This window comes from Zingiber officinale, chromosome 7B (genome assembly GCF_018446385.1).
Source record: "Zingiber officinale cultivar Zhangliang chromosome 7B, Zo_v1.1, whole genome shotgun sequence".
NCBI lineage: Eukaryota > Viridiplantae > Streptophyta > Magnoliopsida > Zingiberales > Zingiberaceae > Zingiber > Zingiber officinale.
In genome coordinates this window covers 91,452,000-91,475,010 of record NC_055999.1, presented here as the reverse complement: position 1 = coordinate 91,475,010, position 23,011 = coordinate 91,452,000, and the positions used below count along the sequence as shown (strand labels likewise).

Here is a 23,011-nt window from a genome sequence, read left to right as displayed (position 1 = left end):
ATGGTAAATATACAACAAAATTAGTGAAAAATTAAAAATCATCGCTAATTAGCAATAAAAAATTTACATTGCATGATTTATCGTAAATATACGACGAATTCAAAATTCATCATAACTTTTATGACGAATTCAAAATTCATCATAACTCTTACAATAAATATAAAATTCGTCGTAAAATTTATGACAAATTTAAAATTCATTGCAAAGCCCATTATTAACAATGAAGCATTAAGATAATTAGATGGCCTAATTCATTATTTTGTCGCACAGCTTAAAGATGATGTTAATAATAGCACAAGTATTCATTTGTGTATTTGAGTTTTATTAGTTTATAATAAAAAAAAAATAAATTCAAATACTTATTGGGAATAAAATAATACCTAACAAATTTCTTGTCGGGCACACAAGAAATAGGCAAACAATGATACCTAACAAGTTCATTTTGCCATTTCCATTTTGGCAATAAAATAATCATAACAATGTGGCTATGATACCTAACAGCTTTCATTATAAACCCAAATTCACTTTACCATCTCCATTTGGCAATACAATAGTTACTGATATAATACAGTAAATATTGATTTAATAAACTAGGGGAAGGATTTGCATGATTATTTAGTGGGTTCTTAACCCAAAAAAATATTACATATAGGGAATGATAATTAAACACAACAACTACATTTTGGATAATTAGTTCTCCATCATCCACACTGTAGAAACCCTACTACATGATATGTAATGGTCACGGCCAACAGGCAAGGGAAAGGGGTTGGGTTTAAACCTTTTAGACTATACATTTTTTAATTGCGAGCCAGACAGGAACGCTGCGAAAAAAAGTTTTGGCTAATTCCAAAAGATGGCTTGTACGATATTCTAGGGCTGCGCAGCCTCCATTCGCAGCATTCGTTGCCTTCGTAGGCTTTCATGACAGGGAGCAAAGAACTCATGTCCCAGAGCTTCATCAGCAGCGATCCTGCACCTAGGATTTATTGTCAAACACTTGTTCACCAGATCAAACAGCGAATCTGGAATTGCCTCGATAAACTCTGGTCTCCTGGTGTTTAGAATACACCACTCTTTTAATTCCAAGGATCGCAACGATCTAGCATCATACAATTCCTGCAATATGCACATTGTTACTTAGAGAGCTTGTTTCATGCTCGATTGAATTAAATGGTTAGCTGATGAAACCTGAGGAAAAGAAGACTCAGTGTTGTGAAGTTTAGCCACTTCCCATAAATCCTCACTCCCCCTCAATTTTGCAATATCTTTAATGTTCCTGGAGTTTAATGATAAGGCCAACATAAGTAACAGCTAAAGACAAATAGCACTAATTTGTAGAACTCACTGCTCTGGATCACCACCAAAGGGCGTCTTTCCCATCATTAAGTAAAGTAATGTAACACCGGCAGACCAGACATCCACTTTGCAGCCTTGGTGAATTGACTTGAGTAAAACCTGTTTTAACATAATTATGAGATGAGCATATACTATAACAAAATGGATTACAAGATTATTAGCACGCAAGTGAAGCTTAACCTCTGGAGCTCGAAAGCCCTTGGTTCCAACGCAAGGACCCTCTCTCTTGTGCTTTCCATTTTCTAAGAACATCAGAAATTCAGTATCATTTAAATAAATATACAAGTGCTTTGCTTATCGATGTTAAAGACTTACTTTTAGGATCAAGCATGCCAGCACCAGCAACAGCATTTCCATCAAAATGCAACGGCATTGGTGTTACAGTTAGTAGCCTTCTCTCCACTTTACCCAAAGGAGCAGCCACCCTTTTCCTCTGAGAAGCAGGAGCTGTTGATCCCTTGTGATCAGGAGTTTGCATTGCCTCGTGCAAAAAGTTAATCAATTCCTTCCTCCCTTTACAAGGAATAGGTTGCTTCAATTTATCAACCGGTGTTTTTGTACTAGTTGGATCTCTTGCTGAAGTTACACCAGAAATATCAGCAGCTTGATTGCAACATCTATTTTTGTTGTCAATTTTGGCCACTGGATTTCTCTCAGTTTTCTTCCTCGAGCTTCTTGATGGATGGGATTTCAAGTCATCAACTTCCTCAGTTCCTTTGACCAAAATTCCCTCCTTCGTTACTCTCTTTGGTTGTTTTGGTGAAGAGGATTTCAAATTTTGTGACACTGGATCTAATTTTATGTTACAACCAATCTCTGTTTTACCTATTATCAATCAGCAGAAAAAATAGTGTTAACGCTTAATTAGATGATAGTGTTCTAAACTATTGTACATAGTAAAAAAAACAATAAGACAATATTCTCAGCTCCAAGCAAATTTTTGATAATCATCAAAGTTGACTTGAGGATCCAACAAGCTAAATTGCAAGATTATGGTATTTGAAATATTGTTTCTTTTTTTTTAGGTAATTCAGGTGTCCGGGCATTGCCTGAAGGTAAGATAGCCTTCCCTCTCAATTCGTCATCGAATAAATCCAGAAGACAATTTATTGAAATATTATTTATTATACTAACTAGTTAGTATCCCTAGCATAATATGAAGATGGTGAGTCAAAAATTCAATTAAAATTGTTCAGTAATTGAAAACAAAGATATCATCATCATTAATTAATTAATTTTGTCTTTGTCTCAGCTATGTGACATCGACCACGTAAATCTAATCCCTTCATTAAGCTCTAGAAAAGTGTTAAAGGTAGTAGTAGATTAATAGGTTTATTAGTCTAGTGAACTAGATCTTATATGACTGAAAAATGTTAAAGTAGATTAATATAGTTATTAGTATAGGCCTAGCCTCAATTTTTTAAAAGAAAAGTTATCATATCATGAATCTACAAACCTACATATGTAATAATTATCTCACAAGGATAGTGCAATATTTTCTTCTTATAAATTCTACATGGTATTAGAGTCTTCTCATCAGATCAATGACTATCTCCAATGTCTCTGCTATGTTATCAGTCAACTAGAAGTTATCATCAGATTTATTCTAGATCAATTGACTATCTAGTCAACTCAAGATAGTCAATTCAGCAACAAACAGAAATATTCTATTCGATAGCTAATTAGCTTGAGTTGACTACTTGATCGATTGTACCATAATGAGTCAATTAGAATACATCATTGCTCAACTATCGAAATCAACTCAATAACAAATAAAGAAAATATTACATTCACTAGTTGACCCACTTAAGTCGACTACTTGGTTGACTCAATCATCAATTGATTATGACCATCTTAATGGCCGAGTATTTGTCTAAATAGAAAACTACTCTCTCAGGCATGAGTGTAAACGAGTTGAGTAAAGCTTAATTGTGTTCAATCTTATTTATTTCTTATCAAGCTGAACTTGAGCTTCTTATCGAGCTCAACTAGCAATGTTTTTATTCTTATAAATTAGGTTAAATGTTTATCTAATAAATGAAAAATATATTATTTTTTATTTTTAACACATTATAAATAATTTAAGATTATAAAAATTTATATATTTATATTTGAATTAAAAAAATACAATTAAATTTTAAACAAGTTAATAAATAAGTTTATTCATAAATTATTTATGAAACTAAAGAATCAAGCTCATTGATGTGTGTGATTTATGCATATGTTTTTAATATTATCTAACATGCCTATGCTGTATTACATGAGCATGTTTTGCATTGTTTCCTAGCTTTTGCAAAAAAAAAAAAATTATCATTTTAGTTTGGAGAACTATTCTTTGTGTGTTTCATTGACAAGACGTAAAATTCGAGCTCATTTGAGACGAAAAGCCTTGGAAGCACATATTCCAACATGATGCACAATTTGGCCATGTCTCCTAACACGATCATACATCACCCTTGAAGGCAAAACCAACATCGGAGCATCTCTCAAAACATCCAGCAAGGAACACGACCCAACAATGTTAGCCACCATGGTCGTATTCCCCTCTATTCGTTGGCGAGAAAGCGTCCAGAGCCCACCAGAGCCAAGTCGTGTTTGCCACCATGATCGTGGCAAGCCAGGGTTGACTGGCGGCAACCCTATGGAAAATAATAAAACTTTGTTATGATTTGGTAATTTTTTGATCTATAAAAGCAACCAAGTGGCACCAATTCAAGGCATCAAAGATCAAGGGATCTCCCCTTCCCTATCAAGAGTTTCCCCGTGACAGGGAACCCTAGGAGAGAGTCGTCTTCCAAGGAACCACAACTCCACAAGGATTCCATCCACCAAGGAGTCAAGAAGATCTTCCGAAAACGACATTAACATCTACGACTGAGCTTTCTTACTCTTCTCTCTTTCATATGAGTTGTAGTATGCTTAATTCTATTTTTAGTTTGTATCTCCATCTCCATGAAGTAGTTTCCTTAATTCTAAAATTAGGAAATAACCCGATGTAGAGTAGACACTTGTGTTTTATTAATTTTCTCTTTTATCGCATGATGTGTATGCATACATGTTAACAGTGCTAACATGCGTTAACATATCGCATGGAAAAGAGGAATGACTAAGAGGTAAACCTAATTCTCCAACTTATAAATTTCAAACTTGAGGGTTTGTACACAAAAATAGTCCAAAACTTCTCGAGGGTACCATTGATTATCACATAGCGTAAAAAGTTTACCCCAATTCGGTGTCACAAAGTAAGGGATAAAAGTCTAGAGGGTCGTGTGGCATGTGACAAGAGCCTCCCTGAGAAAGTGGTCGCTCTAGTATGACTACCACGAAAGTAAGGGATCACATTTGAATAGATACACTAGTATTATTCGAGAGGAGATATCAGTTACCTTGGGTTTAACCACCTTCAAGCATATCAAACACTGAGATAAAAAAAGAGAATTACAATTAGAGTGTCGACAATCATCATGGTGAATTAGAAATTCTAGAATTGCCTTTAAATCCGATTTTCTCACAACTTCTCACTCTACTTTTTGAATTCGTTTGCTTTCACAACAATTTCTCTCGATTTTGATTCTTTTAAATAGCCTACCTTATGTTTGGATTGATACTTGACTTTACGGTCCAGAGGATAATATTTTATTACTTGACGATAATCGTGCAATTGCAAAAATAGCACATCACTTACAAGTGTTAAGCTTATTTATTTTATTTTTTTATTATCAAACAAACAAAAACAAGCTTTATCAAATCAAACATCAAGTTTGTTCGTGAATATCTCATTCTTTTAGCCTTACTCCGATACAAGTCTCTCAATTCTCAACTCAATTAAAATTTGTACCATGCAACTCATTTACCACAACAGCATCTCCTATCAAATACTCATCCCTCAAATTTACCGAGCCATTAGCTAGCTCCACATGTCATCATTCAAGTTTCACCTACGTAGTTTGCCTCCTCTTACTCAATTGCGCACTATTATGCTCCTCGTCTTAAGGTCCTTTAGATATCTAAATATCATTCTTCTCTAATCTCTTGTGAACCTTAAACCATCAAGTCTTCATCAACCTTGGTCACACAAAGTCATCTCCATATGTCTATCAACCACGTGCACAACTTCATACACATAGCAAATACATAGAAATTCTAACTTAAATTCTTTGTCAAAACATCAAACTTACAATCAATTCCAATCATTAAGAGCATGATTGCATTAACATGTTCACTAACAAAATCCGCCTCCTAACAAGTTAATGTAAAGTATGCCTCTCAAGGAATTTATGCTCCTTTAGATTCTCCGAGTCATCCTTCTCTAACCAACCACCTACAAGTTCACCTCATTACAAGCAGTCAAACAAACAACTGCTATATGCTCCTCACCTTAGAATCCACTTCATTAGGAATTTACATTCCCTCGGATGCTTCAAGTCATCCTTTGTCAATTACCTTCAAATCCACCTCATTACGAACCTTTGAATCATCAATCATAATTCAACAAACTTAACTGTGTTAAATCATCCATAACAACTCATCCTCATCAAGTCACAAGTTTTGCAAGCTACATTTGCACTTTATCAAGTCCCTACACACTTGACGCATATTAATACTAAATCAACCACTTAAGAGCATTATTACACCAACACTTTCTTTATTCTATCTTTGAGAAAACATATATATTATCATTCTTAAATTTTACTTATCTATTTATCTTAAAATAAAAATGCAATTTCTTATCATCATTGATCATATTTGCTTAACTACTTAGGTCAACTATATGAATCATGTCCCTTCATTAAACTTTATACAAAATTATATAATTAGTATTACTCAAATAATGGAATTATTTTTATCACATTGAGTAATATTCTCCAAACCTTCATCTACGCATTACACTTAGCATCATTTTTTATTTAGCACATAATTCATCTACTCTAGTAAAATTTTATACTTTACATTAATTTAAATTCTTAAAGGTTTTCATCATTGATCTTTTTCTTAAATAAGTATTAAAAATCATAAAATGATAATAACATAATAATTTAAAATTCAAATTCTATTTTTGAGTTGTCTAATGATTGTTTTTTTAAATTTATAGTTTGTTATTTTTAAATTAGAATAACTATTTTACTTAGTTTTTGGGATCATTTTACAAATAATATTGTCTTATATAATATTGACTTTTGAGATAATAATATTTTTTTGTGAGATTTTTCCAAAGCAAAAAATCTACTTCATTATAATACTATGCCTTTTTTTCTTCCCTCTAGTCCTCATAGAATCAATTTGCACCCCCTCTACAACCTAACGCACATTGCCAACAATTTCATCCGCCCACTGACCGATGCCACAATCGAACACAACCATCAAACACCTCCCACCGACCATATCCCATGCAACCTAACGCAAGGCAACACCTCCATCAAAGAGTTGCTCCTCTTAGTAGCATTTGTGTACTATTATTGACCTAAAGAAGACATTCTATTTGATTCCCCAACCAACAACTATAACACCCAATCAATTGCTCTTAGAAATTGTTGATCACAATCCATTTGACTCCATTTTTTCACCTTCACAAGCAATCATTAAACTCCACTTCATCATTGTAAGCATTAACTGTAATCCTTGACAACAAACTACTGCATCACCAGCCACCACAACTACTCAGCATTGGTGTTCCTCACTACAACCTTAAATAACATCTTATAGCCTAGACATCCTACTCTAACAGCAACTCTTGCTCTAACAACAACCTCGTGATATTGTATCACATTTATGTAATACCCTAGACACAATCCCTAGCTTTATGTCATCAAGAGCTAAAAATCTCCCTTCTCTAGTTGTATCGCATCCTCTTCCAAAGTTGTAAAAACCTATCTTCATTTCAAATTCCTAATCCAAATAAATCCAAATATTAAAAAAGTTATTATGCTATAGAAAGTAACACAAAATAAATTTAAAAAAAAAACTTCCTTTTTGGATTCTCGCACAAGGAAAAGATTTTTACCATGATACTCTGCTTTTTTGAAAATATATGGTGTAAACTTTATAGGAAAAAGACTCACATCAACTCGATATCCTCATTCATCATTGAAATTATTTTGCTAAATTTAGTTAGTTTAATTAATTTTAGAGCATTTCCATTTTCTAATACCATCAATCCTTGCTTTAAAAAAATCATCATCTTTCTTTGCTTACTTTGCTACTTGTTTTCTTAATTTACTATGTTTCTTAATTTATAATCTTTATTACTTATCAAACCTCCACATCAACTATGATAAGAAACTCTACAACTAGAGATGCAGATAGTAGGTGTGAATTACTAGAAAGCAAACTTAAGACACTTAGATCTAGAATGGATGACCTAGAACAAATTAAGAAATATGCTCCTAGCATGATCTACAAGTTAGTATAAGGATCTTAAGACAATAGAACATTCATCTTACCTCATCCCATGACATTAACTAAACAACATTGTGATCTATTCTACTTTAAAAGACAAAAATCATTTTTTCTAATACCTAGGCCTAAACATGAGACAACACTACTTGCTTGACCAAAGATCAAGACCCTAGTTTGGATGGTTGGTTAGTGCTAAACGAATTTCTAGATTGGGTTGCCGAATTAACTAGTATAGCATGATAAAGATTGAGCAATAACAATTCAAAAATAAAAATAAAAAACTCATAGTCTAGTGAAGAAATATTAACAAAATATTCAACATAACTATACTGCATTGTTTTTAGATTTAACTAAATTTTGAAATTTTATACATATTTCTCTATTCTCTCCAACATATTTTTTTTCCTGTAAGCAATTTATGTTTATTATTTCTCCAAATCAGCACATATGTTAATATTAATTCCTTCCCCAAAAGTGTTCTGAACATTCCAAGTTGCTGCTTACCTAAAAATATAATCTATGAACAACTCCTACCCACATTGACCCAAAAGTAAGCAATAATATTTTCCATCTCATATGGGCTTTGATATGATGGATTGTTTTTGGAAACCTTTTAACACACCATTTTACATATCAAGGTACCCAAGTGGTAAAGGGACCTAAAATCACTTTTTAATGACAACTTAACCTTAAAACAAATATGACTGAGATTTGTTCTCATAGGTATCAGTTTTTTTAGCATTAATTGTCAAGGTATAACGAAACTCTGAACCATTTAACTACAAACAAATGACTATTGATAACCAACTATTTGACACATTATTTTGATTCATTTCTCGATGTTTTAATCCACTTGTATTGTTTGTTCACATTACTTATTGTTAGTTAGAGTCCTAGAGCCAATCATTTGATGATTGTATTATGGACTTGTTGTATCATATTCATATATAAATAAAGGCATTTGATTTTTGGTTATTATGCTTACTTGTATTGGTGCCAAATAAACTAAGTATAATAGCGTCCTTGAGTAGAAGGTTCTTACCTATATCAATCGATTGGTTGAATCGATAATGAGATGATATAGGGAACACTACTCTTAATCATTCCTAGTCGAGTATTAACATTCAAGGACAATGTTAATGCAATAAGACTAGCATGTAGGTCAACTCGATGACTTGATCTCACAAGTCATGGATATGGAGATATCAAGTTGACACATGGGTATGCATTGGAGAATGTATACTGAATGACCCGCCATGAGAAAGTATCATGGATCGTTATATGAGTGTCATATACTTTCTCATGTGGCTATTAGTATGACTACTAGTCCTTAGACCTGAAGTCACCATGGATCCCTACATAAGGAGTTATGTACTTTGGTTTCGTCAAACGTCACCCGTAACTGGGTGGACTATAAAGGCGATTACTGGGTATGTAACGAATTATGCAGAGGGATGTGAGTGATGTAGATGGGATCTATCCCTCCTATATGACGGGAGAAATATCGATATTCTTGATAGAGTGAGACCACTAAGTGCATGGCCATGCCCAAATGAGTCAATATGAGATATTGAGCTCATTTGATCGAGTGAGTCTACTTGGAGTTCAAGATTTAGATTGGTCAGAGGATGACACGGTCTATGCCTCACATTGATCAATCTAGATGTCTAGGATAGAAGGACACTTGTCATATATTGTGAGGAGTCACAATTAGTAGTCACAAGGTGATGTTGGATCTCAACATTCTTGTAACTTGAATAGTAATGATGTGTTGCTAGATACTGCTCATTACTTATGCTCCTAAATGGGTTTAGGGGCATTGCCAACGTTACAAGAACCTATAGGGTCACACACTAAAGACAATTAGATGGAGATTAGGTTCATATGATGAACCAAGAGGATTAGATTCATGTGATGAATCAAATTGGATTAAGAGTAATCCTAATTGGGCTAATTGAGTTGGACTCAAATTGATTCATGTGTTCAATGAGTCTAATTTAGATTATGACTCATTGAATCAATTTAATTAAATGAATTAGATTCATTATATTAAATTGACTTGAATTAAATAGTTGGATTAGATCAACCATGAGAGATATTAAATCAAGTTTGACTTGACTTGAGAGGAAGAGGAAGAGTCAAGTTTGACTTGACTATTTGCCACCTCATTTATGAGTTGGCATTAAGTGGCCAATAATGGTGTTACACATCATCATGTTTAGAACATGTGTGTGCCACCTCATGGAGGTTACAAATCTCCTCCTCATTTTAATGGCCACATTAAATGAGAGGAGTTACAAGATAGTGGCCGGCCACTTTTTTGTGAATGAATGGAATTCATTTTTCATTCAAGGCATTATTCCATCATCTTCTTCCTTGCTCCAATTCCTCTCTCCCTCTCCTCTCCATTGCCGAGACCTTCTTGGAGTGCTAGCACACTCTAAGGTTCTCCCTCCATCGATTTGTTCGTGTGGATACTTCTAAAGGGTTGTCTACTTTGACAATCTTGAGATCCGGCACCCTTTGGACGAGCGGGATTTGCGAAAGGCACGCATCAAGGGTAAAACTCGCACTCTAATGTAGATCTAGAGTTTGTAAACTCGTACTCGTAGGTTTTTCGAAATTTTATTCTTCGCACGGATCCGGTGGTGGGGGTTTCGGGGTTTCCGCGACGCGAAAAAACGGTTTTTGCGGCCCGAAAGACCCAACACTTATCATGTTTTACGAGCATTGAATTGTTTAGAGCTTCAATGCAAGAATCGTGCCCCTTGACACGACCAAGCTTTGTTCTTTACTGCCACATTTGATCAACAAGATTTCGAAGTGAATAGCTTGTGGCACGATCGTGCCACAAATGTACAGAGCTTGGCACGACCAAGGCGTGCCTACAGGCACGCCCATGCCAGGTTTTGCTAGGTTGCATCCATGAACATTGGTTCGCGTTTTGGGCTGGTTCAAGGGTTGGTATAAAAGGAAAAGTTGGTTCAACCTAGGGGAATCTCTCCAGCAACCCTCCTTCATCCTCCATCAACCTTAACCACCATCTCCACCTCCCTTCCTCCAGATTAGGAGGAAGGGAATCCATCTCCACTTCTCCTTCTCGAATTAGAAAGGAGAGTCCGCTCCACATCCGAGAAACCTCCGGCGATCCGCATCCATTACATCACAAACATTATCTCTCTTTCTCTGATTAGAGGAAGGGAGTCCATCTCCACCTCTCCTTCTCAGATTAGAGAGGAAGAGGATCCACTCCATCTCCGACAACATTCCAGGGAGAGTTTAAATTCTCTACCCCCTTCGGGATTACGAAGTGTAATCCGTTCATCGCCACCACTCCATCGACATCATCATTCTTCTTCAAATTAGAAAAAAAGGATTCATCCACATTGACGAGCACTGGTCTGGATTAGGAGAGGCATTTTCCCTTCATCATCAGAATCCACATCCACCATCGGAGGGAGAGATCTCCACTTTACCCTAGTCTTAGCTTAGCTTAGTTTGTATGTATGTCAAGTGTTTGTTTAAATGTCCCTCACATTTTGTTTACCTTTGGTAATGTATTTTAATTCCTTTAATCACTTGCATACTAATTTTGCTTAATGCTTTAAGTTCTTGTCATTAATTTAAATTGCAATTAGATTAGGTTAGATTAGGAATATTTTATTTTATGTTATGCTTTCGTTAATTCAATTGCCACAATCTTAGTTTAGTTAGATTAGGTTTTTAGTACTTGCATTGTTTTTCATTTAGTAGTCTTAGAATTCCAAACACAACCCCCCCCCCCCCCCCCTAATCTCAATATTCAAAACCCAAAATCCCTCAAATAACATAATCCTAAGAACAATCATCTGTTGTTACATTTATTGGGAGACGACCCGATTCATCCCTATGATACATTAGCGTAGAGAAGTTCAATAATTAAATTGAATTTGAAATCGTGATACAACACACGGTTATCAACTATCATTGATGGTTTTGCAAATAAGACTAAAGCTCAATCCTTCATTAATTGCCATAAGCATGTTAACCTTCATTGCAATTTCAATACATAAGTTAGAGTTCATAAACATTTGATTGAGGGATCATTTTATTGGAATATTTTTGTGGCGACAGAATGAATACATTAACTTACTTTACCATGCTCTTAGCAGTAATAAAGTGTTGGTTTTCGTGTTTTCTAATATATATGACCACATAAACATGATATTGGATTATGCTATCAAAATGGAAGCTTAAAATATACTAAAAAGTATATAGATTTTTTAACACAGATCAGACTTACTATTTTTGAAGAGTTTTTGGTGTAGATCCTGCGTCAGCAAGAAATGGAGTTTAGTTACAACTTATTATATTCGTCATGGCAAGAAATAATTAATGGTGAAATAACTAACATTGGCTAAGTTAAAGTCTATAAGATATCCCTTATTATGCTGACGGGAGAAGAGAAAATTTCCTGGTTTAACATCCCGATGGACAATTCCCTGAAAAAATAACTCCAGTTAACATAGAATGCAAATGCAAGAGTCCATCAATGTAAATTTAGGTGTGTTTTGTTACCTGTTTATGCAAGCTTACAAGGGCTCTAAACATACAATAACCATACCACTGGAGTTCAAATATAGTTATGTCCTTTTTCAAGACCTAAATAGTATTTAAAAAAATTAGTGGATGCATATAATCTCATGGAAATTTGAGAACAATCTAAAATCACCTCTGGCCTGTCATGCTCAACATGTTCTAGAACAAAACAATCTGAATTGCCACTTTTGAATGAGCCTTCGTATTTTATGACAAAGTTCCTTCCGCTGAAGAGTATTAGTTCAAAAATAAGATGTGCAAAACAGATGCAAAAGCAGAAATCAATAGACAAAGACAAGATATTTAAAAAGCAGAAAGTCTTCTTAATTCTTACCCAAATCGTGCCAGCATCCTCATTTCATTGTGGACATGTTGCAAATGAGCATTGGCATGGGGACCTGTTCAAGCAAATGTCAATCTTATGAATTGTCATCTAACAGATCCAAATAAATTTGTGCATGACAGTAAAAATAATTGACAATAAACAAAAATGTTACAATTGCAAATTAATTTATAACAATTTTTTAGGTCTGCAGTAAGACTGAAAATGTGGACATGACACAAGCCAGTTAAGCAATGACCAAACATGGAATTAAGCTTACATTGTCTGTATTCTTGAATTGAACACATTTTAAGATGGCAAAAGTCTGCATTGTTATAAATTAAAATTTTAACTGTGATGCTGTTTAGGATTATGAAACATTTACTCATAAATCTGGAATAAGTTTCACCATATCATTTCTTGCCAGTCACAGATCCAGATACTTTTAAATAAGTAAAATAGTATAGAAATCAAACTGAAAGAATGTTATTCATGCACAAAACTACAGCTCATTTTCAATGTGTTTAAAGTATAAAAATGCAAACTAAGTTATTTCATAATATAGATGAATGAGTTAATCATGCAATGCCACACGTTAAACAAATGTGTCAAATAATGTATGTGTTGTGTTTCATGTTAATAGATGACTAAACAATTATTAACATAGAAATGATATAACATAATTTTGACCTGTGAATGATTAGAATTGCAGAACCAAAATTCTTATATTAAAGCTAAGAAAATTCCAGAAACAAAACTACCTAGATCACCAGGAGAGTGATCTATTATTCTAAGCAACTAAAAGATTTGGCAAACTAGCATATGGCAAAAATAGTGAAATAGACAAGTTTTGTAAACATTACCAACATGACTAGTCAAGCTATAATAAGCTCGACAAAATCCATGATTTTCAACAAATATATAAGATATTATTCTTCATTCTTGAGCTACATGTTTACAATTTAAAAGAAACAGGTGTTTGGATAATAAAGTTTCATACTAACTCACCCTTAATACATTCACCTTGCAGAAAAATAAAATGTTAAAAAAAACAATGAATCACAAATACAAGGAAATTGACTTCATTTCTCCATGATAGTTGATGCCTCTAACTAATAAAACTACTGAGTAATGAGTGCTTCAAAAATAAGAGAAATAGATAATAGATCTTCTAGGTACATGACAGACTGATTCTTGGACAGAAGCTACAGTGAGTAGTGAGGATTTCCTTTATTTCTTGCTCAACTAAAAATGTAATTACCAAATGGAACGTCATGTAACAAGTAGGACAATATTGATTGGTTCAATCATTGGAGTGCAAACTGGCTGATGTTTAATAGGTAAGAGTAAAAACTAACACAACTATCTATTCTATGATAGTAAAGTTGAAGGGTGGAATATCTATGATTAAGGTTTAATTGGACTAAAAACTTCATGATCTTTTAAAACAAAGTGATTATGAAGGATAGGATAAGATAATCATACATTTAACAGCAAATATTTTTCCGTCATTTTTCCTTCGAGCCCTGTACACAGTACCATATCCACCTGCAATGCATGGGTTACAAGTGGTAAGGAGAACACGAAATAATAGATGATGTAATGTGGAAAATGACAAATTGATTTTCATTCTCTACCTGAACCTTCTTCTTCCTCTATGATGAAAGATTCCAATTTCGGCTGCAACTTGGAATCCAAGTGGCTCTACAGACAAATTTAAAACTTAATATTGTAGCCCACATCACTCCAGAAACTTTGATTTGAACACACATACTAAACTATAGACAGTAATACAAATTAAACTTACTTTAGAAGTCTTGGGTACTGGATCCTCATTCTTATATTTAGCAACAATATTAGTATTGGAAACTTTCTTCATTTTCTGCTTCTTGACAGAACAATTTAAAAACCTACTTTCCTGACTATCTTTTATGGATGTTCTATCTCGTTGATAATACATTGGTGAAGTAGAGTGACAAAATTCTCCACATAAGTTTGATGTTCCCATAGCATATGATTTCATGGATTTTCTCCCATAATTATGCACAGCTTGATGGCCGGCTGATTGGCATGCCACAAAAGGTTTCAATACGTTATCTATCTGCTCTGTGGTCATGGAAATATCAAATCATTATGATTGTAAAATAATTAAAATAACTACTAAACTAAATGAGTGGAAATTATGTTATTTGAAGAGAAATACCTGGAGGAACAAAACCCTCAGGATTTTTCTGTGAGGGGCTAGTTCCTGCTTCTGATTGGCAAAAGATTCCTTTAGTAGTTGTTGCTTCGTGTAATTTCTCTAATGTTTGACCATTGAAATTTTGATCATCATGATTTATTTGTCCTCCAAGATCCTTCAAGTCATTTAAATCCAACTTGATAGTTTGGGGAAACTCAGCAGTTGATTGAGAGCATCTCACTAAAAGAGCATCTGTTTCATCCTCAAATTTAGCAGGTTTGTTTTTGACATAATTCTGTGTATCCATTGCTATATCTCGTTGATTACATACAGTTCCATTAGAGATACTAACATTGTGAAGATTGGCATTACCTCTAATATCATCAAAGTTTTTCTTATTGATCTGGAAATCTGAGGTAAACTTAAATAGAGGCAATGGTTGTATTTGTGAGGGGCTAGTTCCTGCTTCTGATTGGCAAAAGATTCCTTTAGTAGTTGTTACTTCGTGTAATTTCTCTAATGTTTGACCATTGAAATTTTGATCATCATGATTTATTTGTCCTCCAAGATCCTTCAAGTCATTTAAATCCAACTTGACAGTATGGGGAAACTCAGCAGTTGATTGAGAGCATCTCACTAGAAGAGCGTCTGTTTCATCCTCAAATTTAGCAGGTTTGTTTTTGACATAATTCTGCGTATCCATTGCTATATCTTGTTGATTACGTACAGTTCCATTAGAGATACTAACATTGTGAAGATTGGCATTACCTCTAATATCATCAAAAATTTTCTTATTGATCTGGAAATCTGAGGTAATCTTAAATAGAGGCAATGGTTGTATTTTATTGAAGAGCATTTTTGCACTAGCAGTCTTTGCAGAGTCAATTTGCACAGGCAAAGAAGACATGTAGTTATTGACCTTCGAGAGGTTTTCATACAAATATGAGCCAACTGAGAAAGTACCATTGTTAGGAATACCAGGAACTATATGATTTATCTGCAATGCCTGGAAAGGATGAATATAAATGATGATTGGATAAGTAAATAAACTAACAGGATTATTAAGCTTAAAATGAGACCAAGCTAATATAAAGTTAAACTAAGATTGCAGGATGAGGAAACAACTTTGTGCATGATTAGCAATCATCTGAACCCATTTTCTGAAATACAATTCGACTTAAATCAATAAAAAAGTATAGAATGAAAATTTGTCACTTTGTTGATAATCTAGTAAGTCTAAGACAACCAAAATAAAGGGAAAATAAAAATACAAGGATTATCTCAACAAGTACAATCAAAAAGTAGTTGTGAATGAAGAGCTATTAATGTTAATATAGTTGAATTTCCTGTTTTACAACCTAGGTATTAATGACAGTTTTCTGGCTTCCATATAGAATTCTAAGTCACAGAATGGAAGTGACACTAATAACATCTCATGGAAAACCACAAAACTTAAATGATTTTACTAAAATGAAATTTCTAGTGCCCACTCTCCATGCATCAGGTGCCTTACTTAAGTGGCAGCCAGATAAAGATCATATGCAACTGTTGTAATACTGATAGCTGAATCATTGATTCCTTTTATATCAAAGATCTGGTAGACAAATAAGCAAAAGTTGGGTAAAAACATTGGCCAACTAGTATGGGCATTTCAACTTCAAAACTCAGTATCATAATTCAAATAGGATGCTTTGTGTCAAACAAATTAATTGAAGTGATTGGTGGAGCGAAATTGCCTACGGGCATATTCAGAACTAAAAAAATCAAAATAATACCTTTGCAGTAGCTTTTCCGGAATTTTGCACGACACAAAGCTGATTAAAGTGTTCCTTGTTTCCTCCAAATTCTTTCAGATCTACAGTCAAAAATGAAATTTCACTGATGATGGCTAAAAGAAAAGACCATTCTACAATAAAACGAACTGCTAATTAACATACATCCTCCATCAGGCAATAGTAATCTCCTCTTGGCTTTTGGCGTCTCAACCCGGTCATCCTCCAAAAGTTGCAACTTCCTCTTCCTCGTATACATCATAAATACCTCACCGGACGCTCTCACCTGAGCTGTAACCGTGAACGGAAATCTAGGAACCAATGGAGCAATGCCGGTCGACAAAAACTGCAGGAAAGCCGCCATGGTAACGTCCGAGGGGATGACGAAGCCGTCATCCGTTAGCATCAGAGGTGACCCGGGGATACCGCAGAGGATCTCGACGAAGTCCGCGCCCACCTCGAGGACACATCTGGATGCAAGCTCCGCAGCGGGGGCGGGGCGGCCGAGCCGTAAAAGAACGGTGAGGAGGTGCCATGCCCGCTCGACGAGGGCCGTGGATGACGCGTAGTTGTAGTCCGGCCAGGGAGGAGCCACCATGGTGGAGCAAAGGGAATTCCCGTAGTACGATTTCGATCTCCGGCAGTCCCGACTGGCTTTAAGGCTAGGGTTTCCGCATATGATCTGTTTCGCTTTATTTTGGGAGAAAAGGAAGCGGGAAAGCTGGATGTACTGAAATTTGAGCGATCACGTGACACGAATTCCCGCCCACGAAAATGCACAAGAGAACACGATTCATTCAACTTCTAAACCCTTGACACGTCATGAACTAACGGAAAATTGATATCCAGGTTGATTGATCCTTTGGTTAAAGAAATTTTAAATACAAATTATTCAAAATTATCACTGGAAATAAAATCAGATTTTATGAATATCCCTTGTGTGCCTTTAATATATTTTTTTCATTGGGAATCAAGTCATCCTAGGTGAAGTCAAATAAAAAATAAAATTACTTTAAAAAATATTGGAACTAATTTAACTTAGTCATTATGAAGGATCCACCATCATGGTTGACTCACTGTTATCATTGACTCAAAACAGAAAATTAAACTAGGTAAAGCATAAAATGAAATTAAATCATAGCGCCAATTATGTAGCATGGTAGGATGGATTAGGGGTTCCACGAATGGATGAAGTTAGTATGTATATGTATATTTACTCTAATAAATTTTAAAATTATTTTTTAATAGGTACAAAATATTTTATTAAATGTCCGATATTTTTCATAGAAAGGATCACTTTGGTATAATGAATACCTTCTATAATTTACTTATATATATCTTATAATAAGACAAACGATATAAAATTGTTGGTACGAATGATATCACCGATTGCTTCCATGTAGGGGGGAATAGGACGGTAAATAAATTGGACTAGGATAAGTTGAATGTTTACTTGATAAAACTTATTTATATTTATTCAATAATATATATATATATATATATATATATATATATATATATATATATATAATAAACTTAAACATTAGAAAAATTAGTTCATCGCTTACTGACAATTTATAAATAAACTTATCTAAATTTTATTTTTTAAAAAAATATTAATTATCTGACCCAATTTATAATAATATTATTATTTGAACTTGAGAAAAAATTCATGATAGGCTTAATAAACAAATAAATAAATAAATTTAGAGAGCGTTTGATTCGCAGAAAAAAATGGGAATAAGAATGGAATTGATAGAAGTGAATAATAAGAATAGAGGAGTTTTAATTCAAACAGTATTTTTTCTTATCCCTCATTTTACTTGATAATGACTCATTTTCATATTTAAGAAATTGAATCCGTGAAACTCACTACCAATCTTCTAAATCAAACATCAATTTTTAATCTCTTTTCTATTTCCTACTTTCATCTCATTCAACCAGGCACTTAACTGGAATATAGTTAAGTTTGGCTCAGTTAGTTCACACCCTATGATTGATATAGCAAATGACGTGAATTGTCAATTTTTTTTATAGTTTTGCTAATGTTTAGGTCAATTAGACAAGTTAATATAATCAAAAAGAAAGAATTTAAAAATCACACACTGAAATTAAATGGTTTGAAATTCTGAATTTCTACATCACCAATCTTCAAGTGAGTCAATTTTGAATCCTATTAATTGTTTTATCGAAGAAACTTATCATAAAAGTATTATAAGAACGAGAAATAGAAGTGATACAATATGTTATTAGTGAACTCAATAATGAGGTAAAAATTAAGGTCAAGATAAGATGATAGTTAAAGTCAAAGTGAAGTGATAATCAGGTTAGAGTATAAGTAAATAGTCAAGTAATTCTTATCGTGACTCAGTTTCTCACCCCTCAACACTAAGGTATTTAATACGGAGCTGGACGGACTTAAGGGTCTCAACGCCCTACACCTCACTGTCAAAATACACAAAATAAATTTAGTCGACCCAAATGGTCAGTTAGGTTTATAGGGCATAACTCCTTAACTCTTAGCATATGCCCAAATGATCCAAGGGTTGGTCCGATTTATAGGGCATAATTCCCTATCTTGCAGCACTAAGACAATTCTCAGCATATGGTTAGTCGGACCTACAATACAACTCTCGGCATATGGTCAATCGGCCTAAGCGTCGGTCGAATTTACAAGGCATCACTCCCTAACTCTCAACATATGCCCGAACAGCCCAAGGGTTAGTCAGGTTTACAGGGCATAGCTCCCTATCTTGTAACACTAAGGCAACTCTGAGCATATGGTTAGTCGAGCCTACAAAATAACTCTCAACATATGACCGATCGACCCAAGTGTTAGTCGGACTTACAGAACACAACTCCCTATCTCTTAGCATATGGTTGGTCAACCCAAAAGCCGATCGGGATTACAAGGCACAATTCCCACTTATATATATGGCAAGTGTATAAAGTAATTCTCAATACAAACTTGGTTGGTCTGAGAGTCGGTCATACTTAAAGGATTTAGTTTCCTAATTCTATTGTCAGTCCCCCATCATACAGTCGGTCGACTATTAAGTTGGTTGGACTACCTCCAGGGGATAGTATTATCAGGGAATTACAACAACCCATCAGAGAATACAACTATTTGTCAGAGAATATTTTACTGTTATAACATATACATGCTATGAAACATTCTTAGAAGGGTGACTATACGTCTTCCATTACTCGACATTCTGACGGCATATTTTCTTAACTGCTTCATTGATGGCAAAGGTTATAAGAAGTGATTCATATACCGGTAATGGAAGATTCCTAGGAGGATAGCTGCACACCTTCCAAGTTGTATATCTTCTATCACCATACATATTCCGACATCAAATATTCTCTGTCGTCTTATGATTGCGGAGGTTACGAGAGATAACATAAAAGGGGTTCTCTCCATTGGCCAAGTACGAAGAAACATCCTCACTCTTTACATTACACACATGCTTTTATTGTTCATTCTCTACTCCACTTTTCAATCGGTCACCGTACTGACTTAAGCATCGGAGAGCCTGCGTCAGGGACCCCCTCCCTGGTTCTTACTCTAACGTTCTCTTTGCCCTCTCTTTGGTGTGTATAGAGAAGAATGAGTCATTTTTTCTCTAGTTCAAGGTCTTCTCTTAGTCAACAGCAGAGTCACCTATCTAGCACGTCATTTCCATCGCTTTCATACAAGATCAATAAGTAAGCTTGAAAGACAACTTATAATGCTAGGCTATAAAATTTGAAAGAAAAATACTCAAGGAATATTGTACTTAATTTAATTAGTTTTGCTAGCCTTTGTCAACTCCTCCTAGTACTCTTTCAAGTTGTCTTCAAATCAAACTTCACTTTTATTTTTTACAACAGACCTATTAACTCAACCATTTTTAGTTAATTATCTTTCAAATTGCTTCAAACTTCTACTTGGCAAAGGATCTATCAATCAACTCACCTTGACTTCCATCGATTGATAGGCTATGTCAACTAGTGCAATTGACTAGAGTTGATCAACTAGCAAACATAATATGATTTTGTTTAACTAAATATGAATCAATCAATTGTTGCTATAGCCCTAATATGATGACAGTAGTTAATGAAGCAATAACTGTCGAATTGGATAACAACAACAATGGAGCAACAAGAGATTTTCAATCGACCGCTAGATAGGCATCAAGCAATGACTATAAATAGCTAAAATCAAAATCTATAAAAGGAGAAGATGGACCAAGATTGAAGGATAACATTCCTAATATACTCTTAAGCATTCTTAAGCTTCATTGAAAATTCTTTTAGCTTTCTTTGTGCTCCATTGTAAAACTTAAAGAGTTAAAGGGATTTCTCCATTTTAAAAAGTGTTTCCCAATAGAAAAAAAAACATCAATGTTGATTTTAGAGGTGATTCACCTTAAGGATCGATAGGCAATAGAGTAGGAGCTCAAACTATTGAACCACATTATATCTTACTATTTGATTTGTTTGTGTTTTCAATTTTTTTTTTGTTGCATTTTGCTTAAACTAATTAACCGAGGCTAACATCGGACGCGCTAGGTCATCTAATTCCCAATAAGTTGTTAGGACCTTCGGATGTGGCTAGAGAGGGGGGGTGTGAATAGCCGACCTCAAATTATCGTTTCTTCCTACAATTTAGGTTAGCGCAGTGGAAATACAATGTAGAAACGAAAGTAGAGAAGATCAAACCTCAAACACGATGATGTAACGAGGTTCGGAGATGATACTCCTACTCCTCGGCGTGTCTGTAAGGTGGACGAAGTCTATCAATCCGTCGGTGGATGAGACCCCGGAAAACCGGCTAATAAAACTCCTTCTGGGTGGAGAAACCTCGCCACAATCTCTTTTGCAACAGCAATAAAGGAGTACAAGAAATAAAGCAAGAAACAATGGATAATATGAATGTAAATACACTCTACCAAGTTTGCTTGCCTTCTTCTCGTCGACTAGAGTCCGTTGATGAAGCAGCAACTTCACGGATGATGCCAACAGCAGCTGATCAACCAGTAGAGAAGCTCACACGAAGCTTCAGCAAAGAGGAGCTCAGCAAAGCTCAAATCGCAGTAAGGAGGAAGAGCAAGAACAAGAGTTCCTGTAGAGGCCCTCAGCATCTGATTTATATCTGCACCTGCGAAGAAGAAGACAAAGAACAACATAGAAATCTAGCCGTTGTGTCGCAACGGCTAGGCCTAGACTGATCAGGCTCCAACCTGATCGGTCTGGGAGTCTCCTGATCGGTCTGTGGACCGATCAGGCCCTAGGTTGATCGGTCCCCAGACTGATCAACCAACTCTCTGCGAGAGTTGGCTTCGAAGCCTGATCGGTATGTGGACCGATCAGACTATAGGTGGATCGGTCTACAGACCGATCCCCTCCTATCGCTCTCTGAAGTCCATCGCTTCCTGATCGGTCTACAGACCGATCAGTTAACCCACAGAAACATTCTGTTTGGTTACTGATCGGTCACCAGACCGATTCAGAGAATCAGAGTATCACTGGATCAGTCACGAGACCGATCCAATGCCTTAGATCTTCCCAGCCCTAAACCCTAAAGCCTTCCCGGTTTAGAGAACGAGCTACCGAGCCCTCTCTAACCTAGTCCGGAGAACGAGCTACCGAGCCCTCTCCGACTTCCACGTCCGGTCTAGAGAACGAGCTCCCGAGCCCTCTCTGACTTAGTCCGGAGAACAAGCTACCGAGCCCTCTCCGACTTCGTCCGGTCCAGAGAACGAGCTCCCGAGCCCTCTCTGATCTAGTCCGGAGAACGAGCTACCGAGCCCTCTCCGACTTAGTCCAGAGAACGAGCTACCGAGCCCTCTCCGACTTCATCCGGTCCAGAGAACGAGCTCCCGAGCCCTCTCTGACCTAGTCCGGAGAACGAGCTACTGAGCCCTCTCTGACTTCCACGTCCGGTCCATAGAACGAGCTCCCGAACCCTCTCTGACCTAGTCCAGAGAACGAGCTACCGAGCCCTCTCCGACTTCATCCGGTCCAGAGAATGAGCTCCCGAGCCCTCTCCGACCTAGTCCGGAGAACGAGCTACCGAGCCCTCTCCGACTTAGTCCGGAGAACGAGCTACCGAGCCCTCTCTGACTTCATCCGGTCCAGAGAACGAGCTCCCGAGCTCTCTCTGACCTAGTCCAGAGAACGAGCTACCGAGCCCTCTCCGACTCCATCCAGTTCAGAGAACGAGCTCCCGAGCCCTCTCTGACTTCCCATGCCAAGCTTCCATATTTGGACTTTTCCCCGTGCCAAGCTCCCTGCTTGATCTTTTCCTGTGCCAAGCTCCCTGTTTGGACTTTTCCGTGCCAAGTCTCCATACTTGGACTTTTCCGTGCCAAGTCTCCATACTTGGGCTTTTCCCGTGCCAAGCTCCCTGCTTGGACT

The 23,011-nt window shown here is 35.8% G+C and overlaps 1 protein-coding gene across 1 annotated transcript; it reads right to left on the bottom strand.

The window, feature by feature from the left end:
• Positions 1-577: 577 nt before the first annotated feature.
• LOC122006249 lies at positions 578-17,302 on the bottom strand. The gene is made up of 16 exons (XM_042561676.1): positions 16,775-17,302; positions 16,613-16,692; positions 14,859-15,843; positions 14,463-14,761; positions 14,293-14,359; positions 14,141-14,203; positions 12,668-12,731; positions 12,467-12,560; positions 12,313-12,396; positions 12,147-12,236; positions 12,038-12,065; positions 1,675-2,184; positions 1,540-1,601; positions 1,349-1,458; positions 1,192-1,279; positions 578-1,119 (listed from the first exon to the last, which is right to left on the bottom strand). Exons 1-16 carry the CDS (start codon positions 17,205-17,207, stop codon positions 874-876), a joined length of 3,303 nt encoding a protein of 1,100 aa, XP_042417610.1. The 5' UTR covers positions 17,208-17,302; the 3' UTR covers positions 578-873.
• Between the last annotated feature and the right edge of the window lie 5,709 nt (positions 17,303-23,011).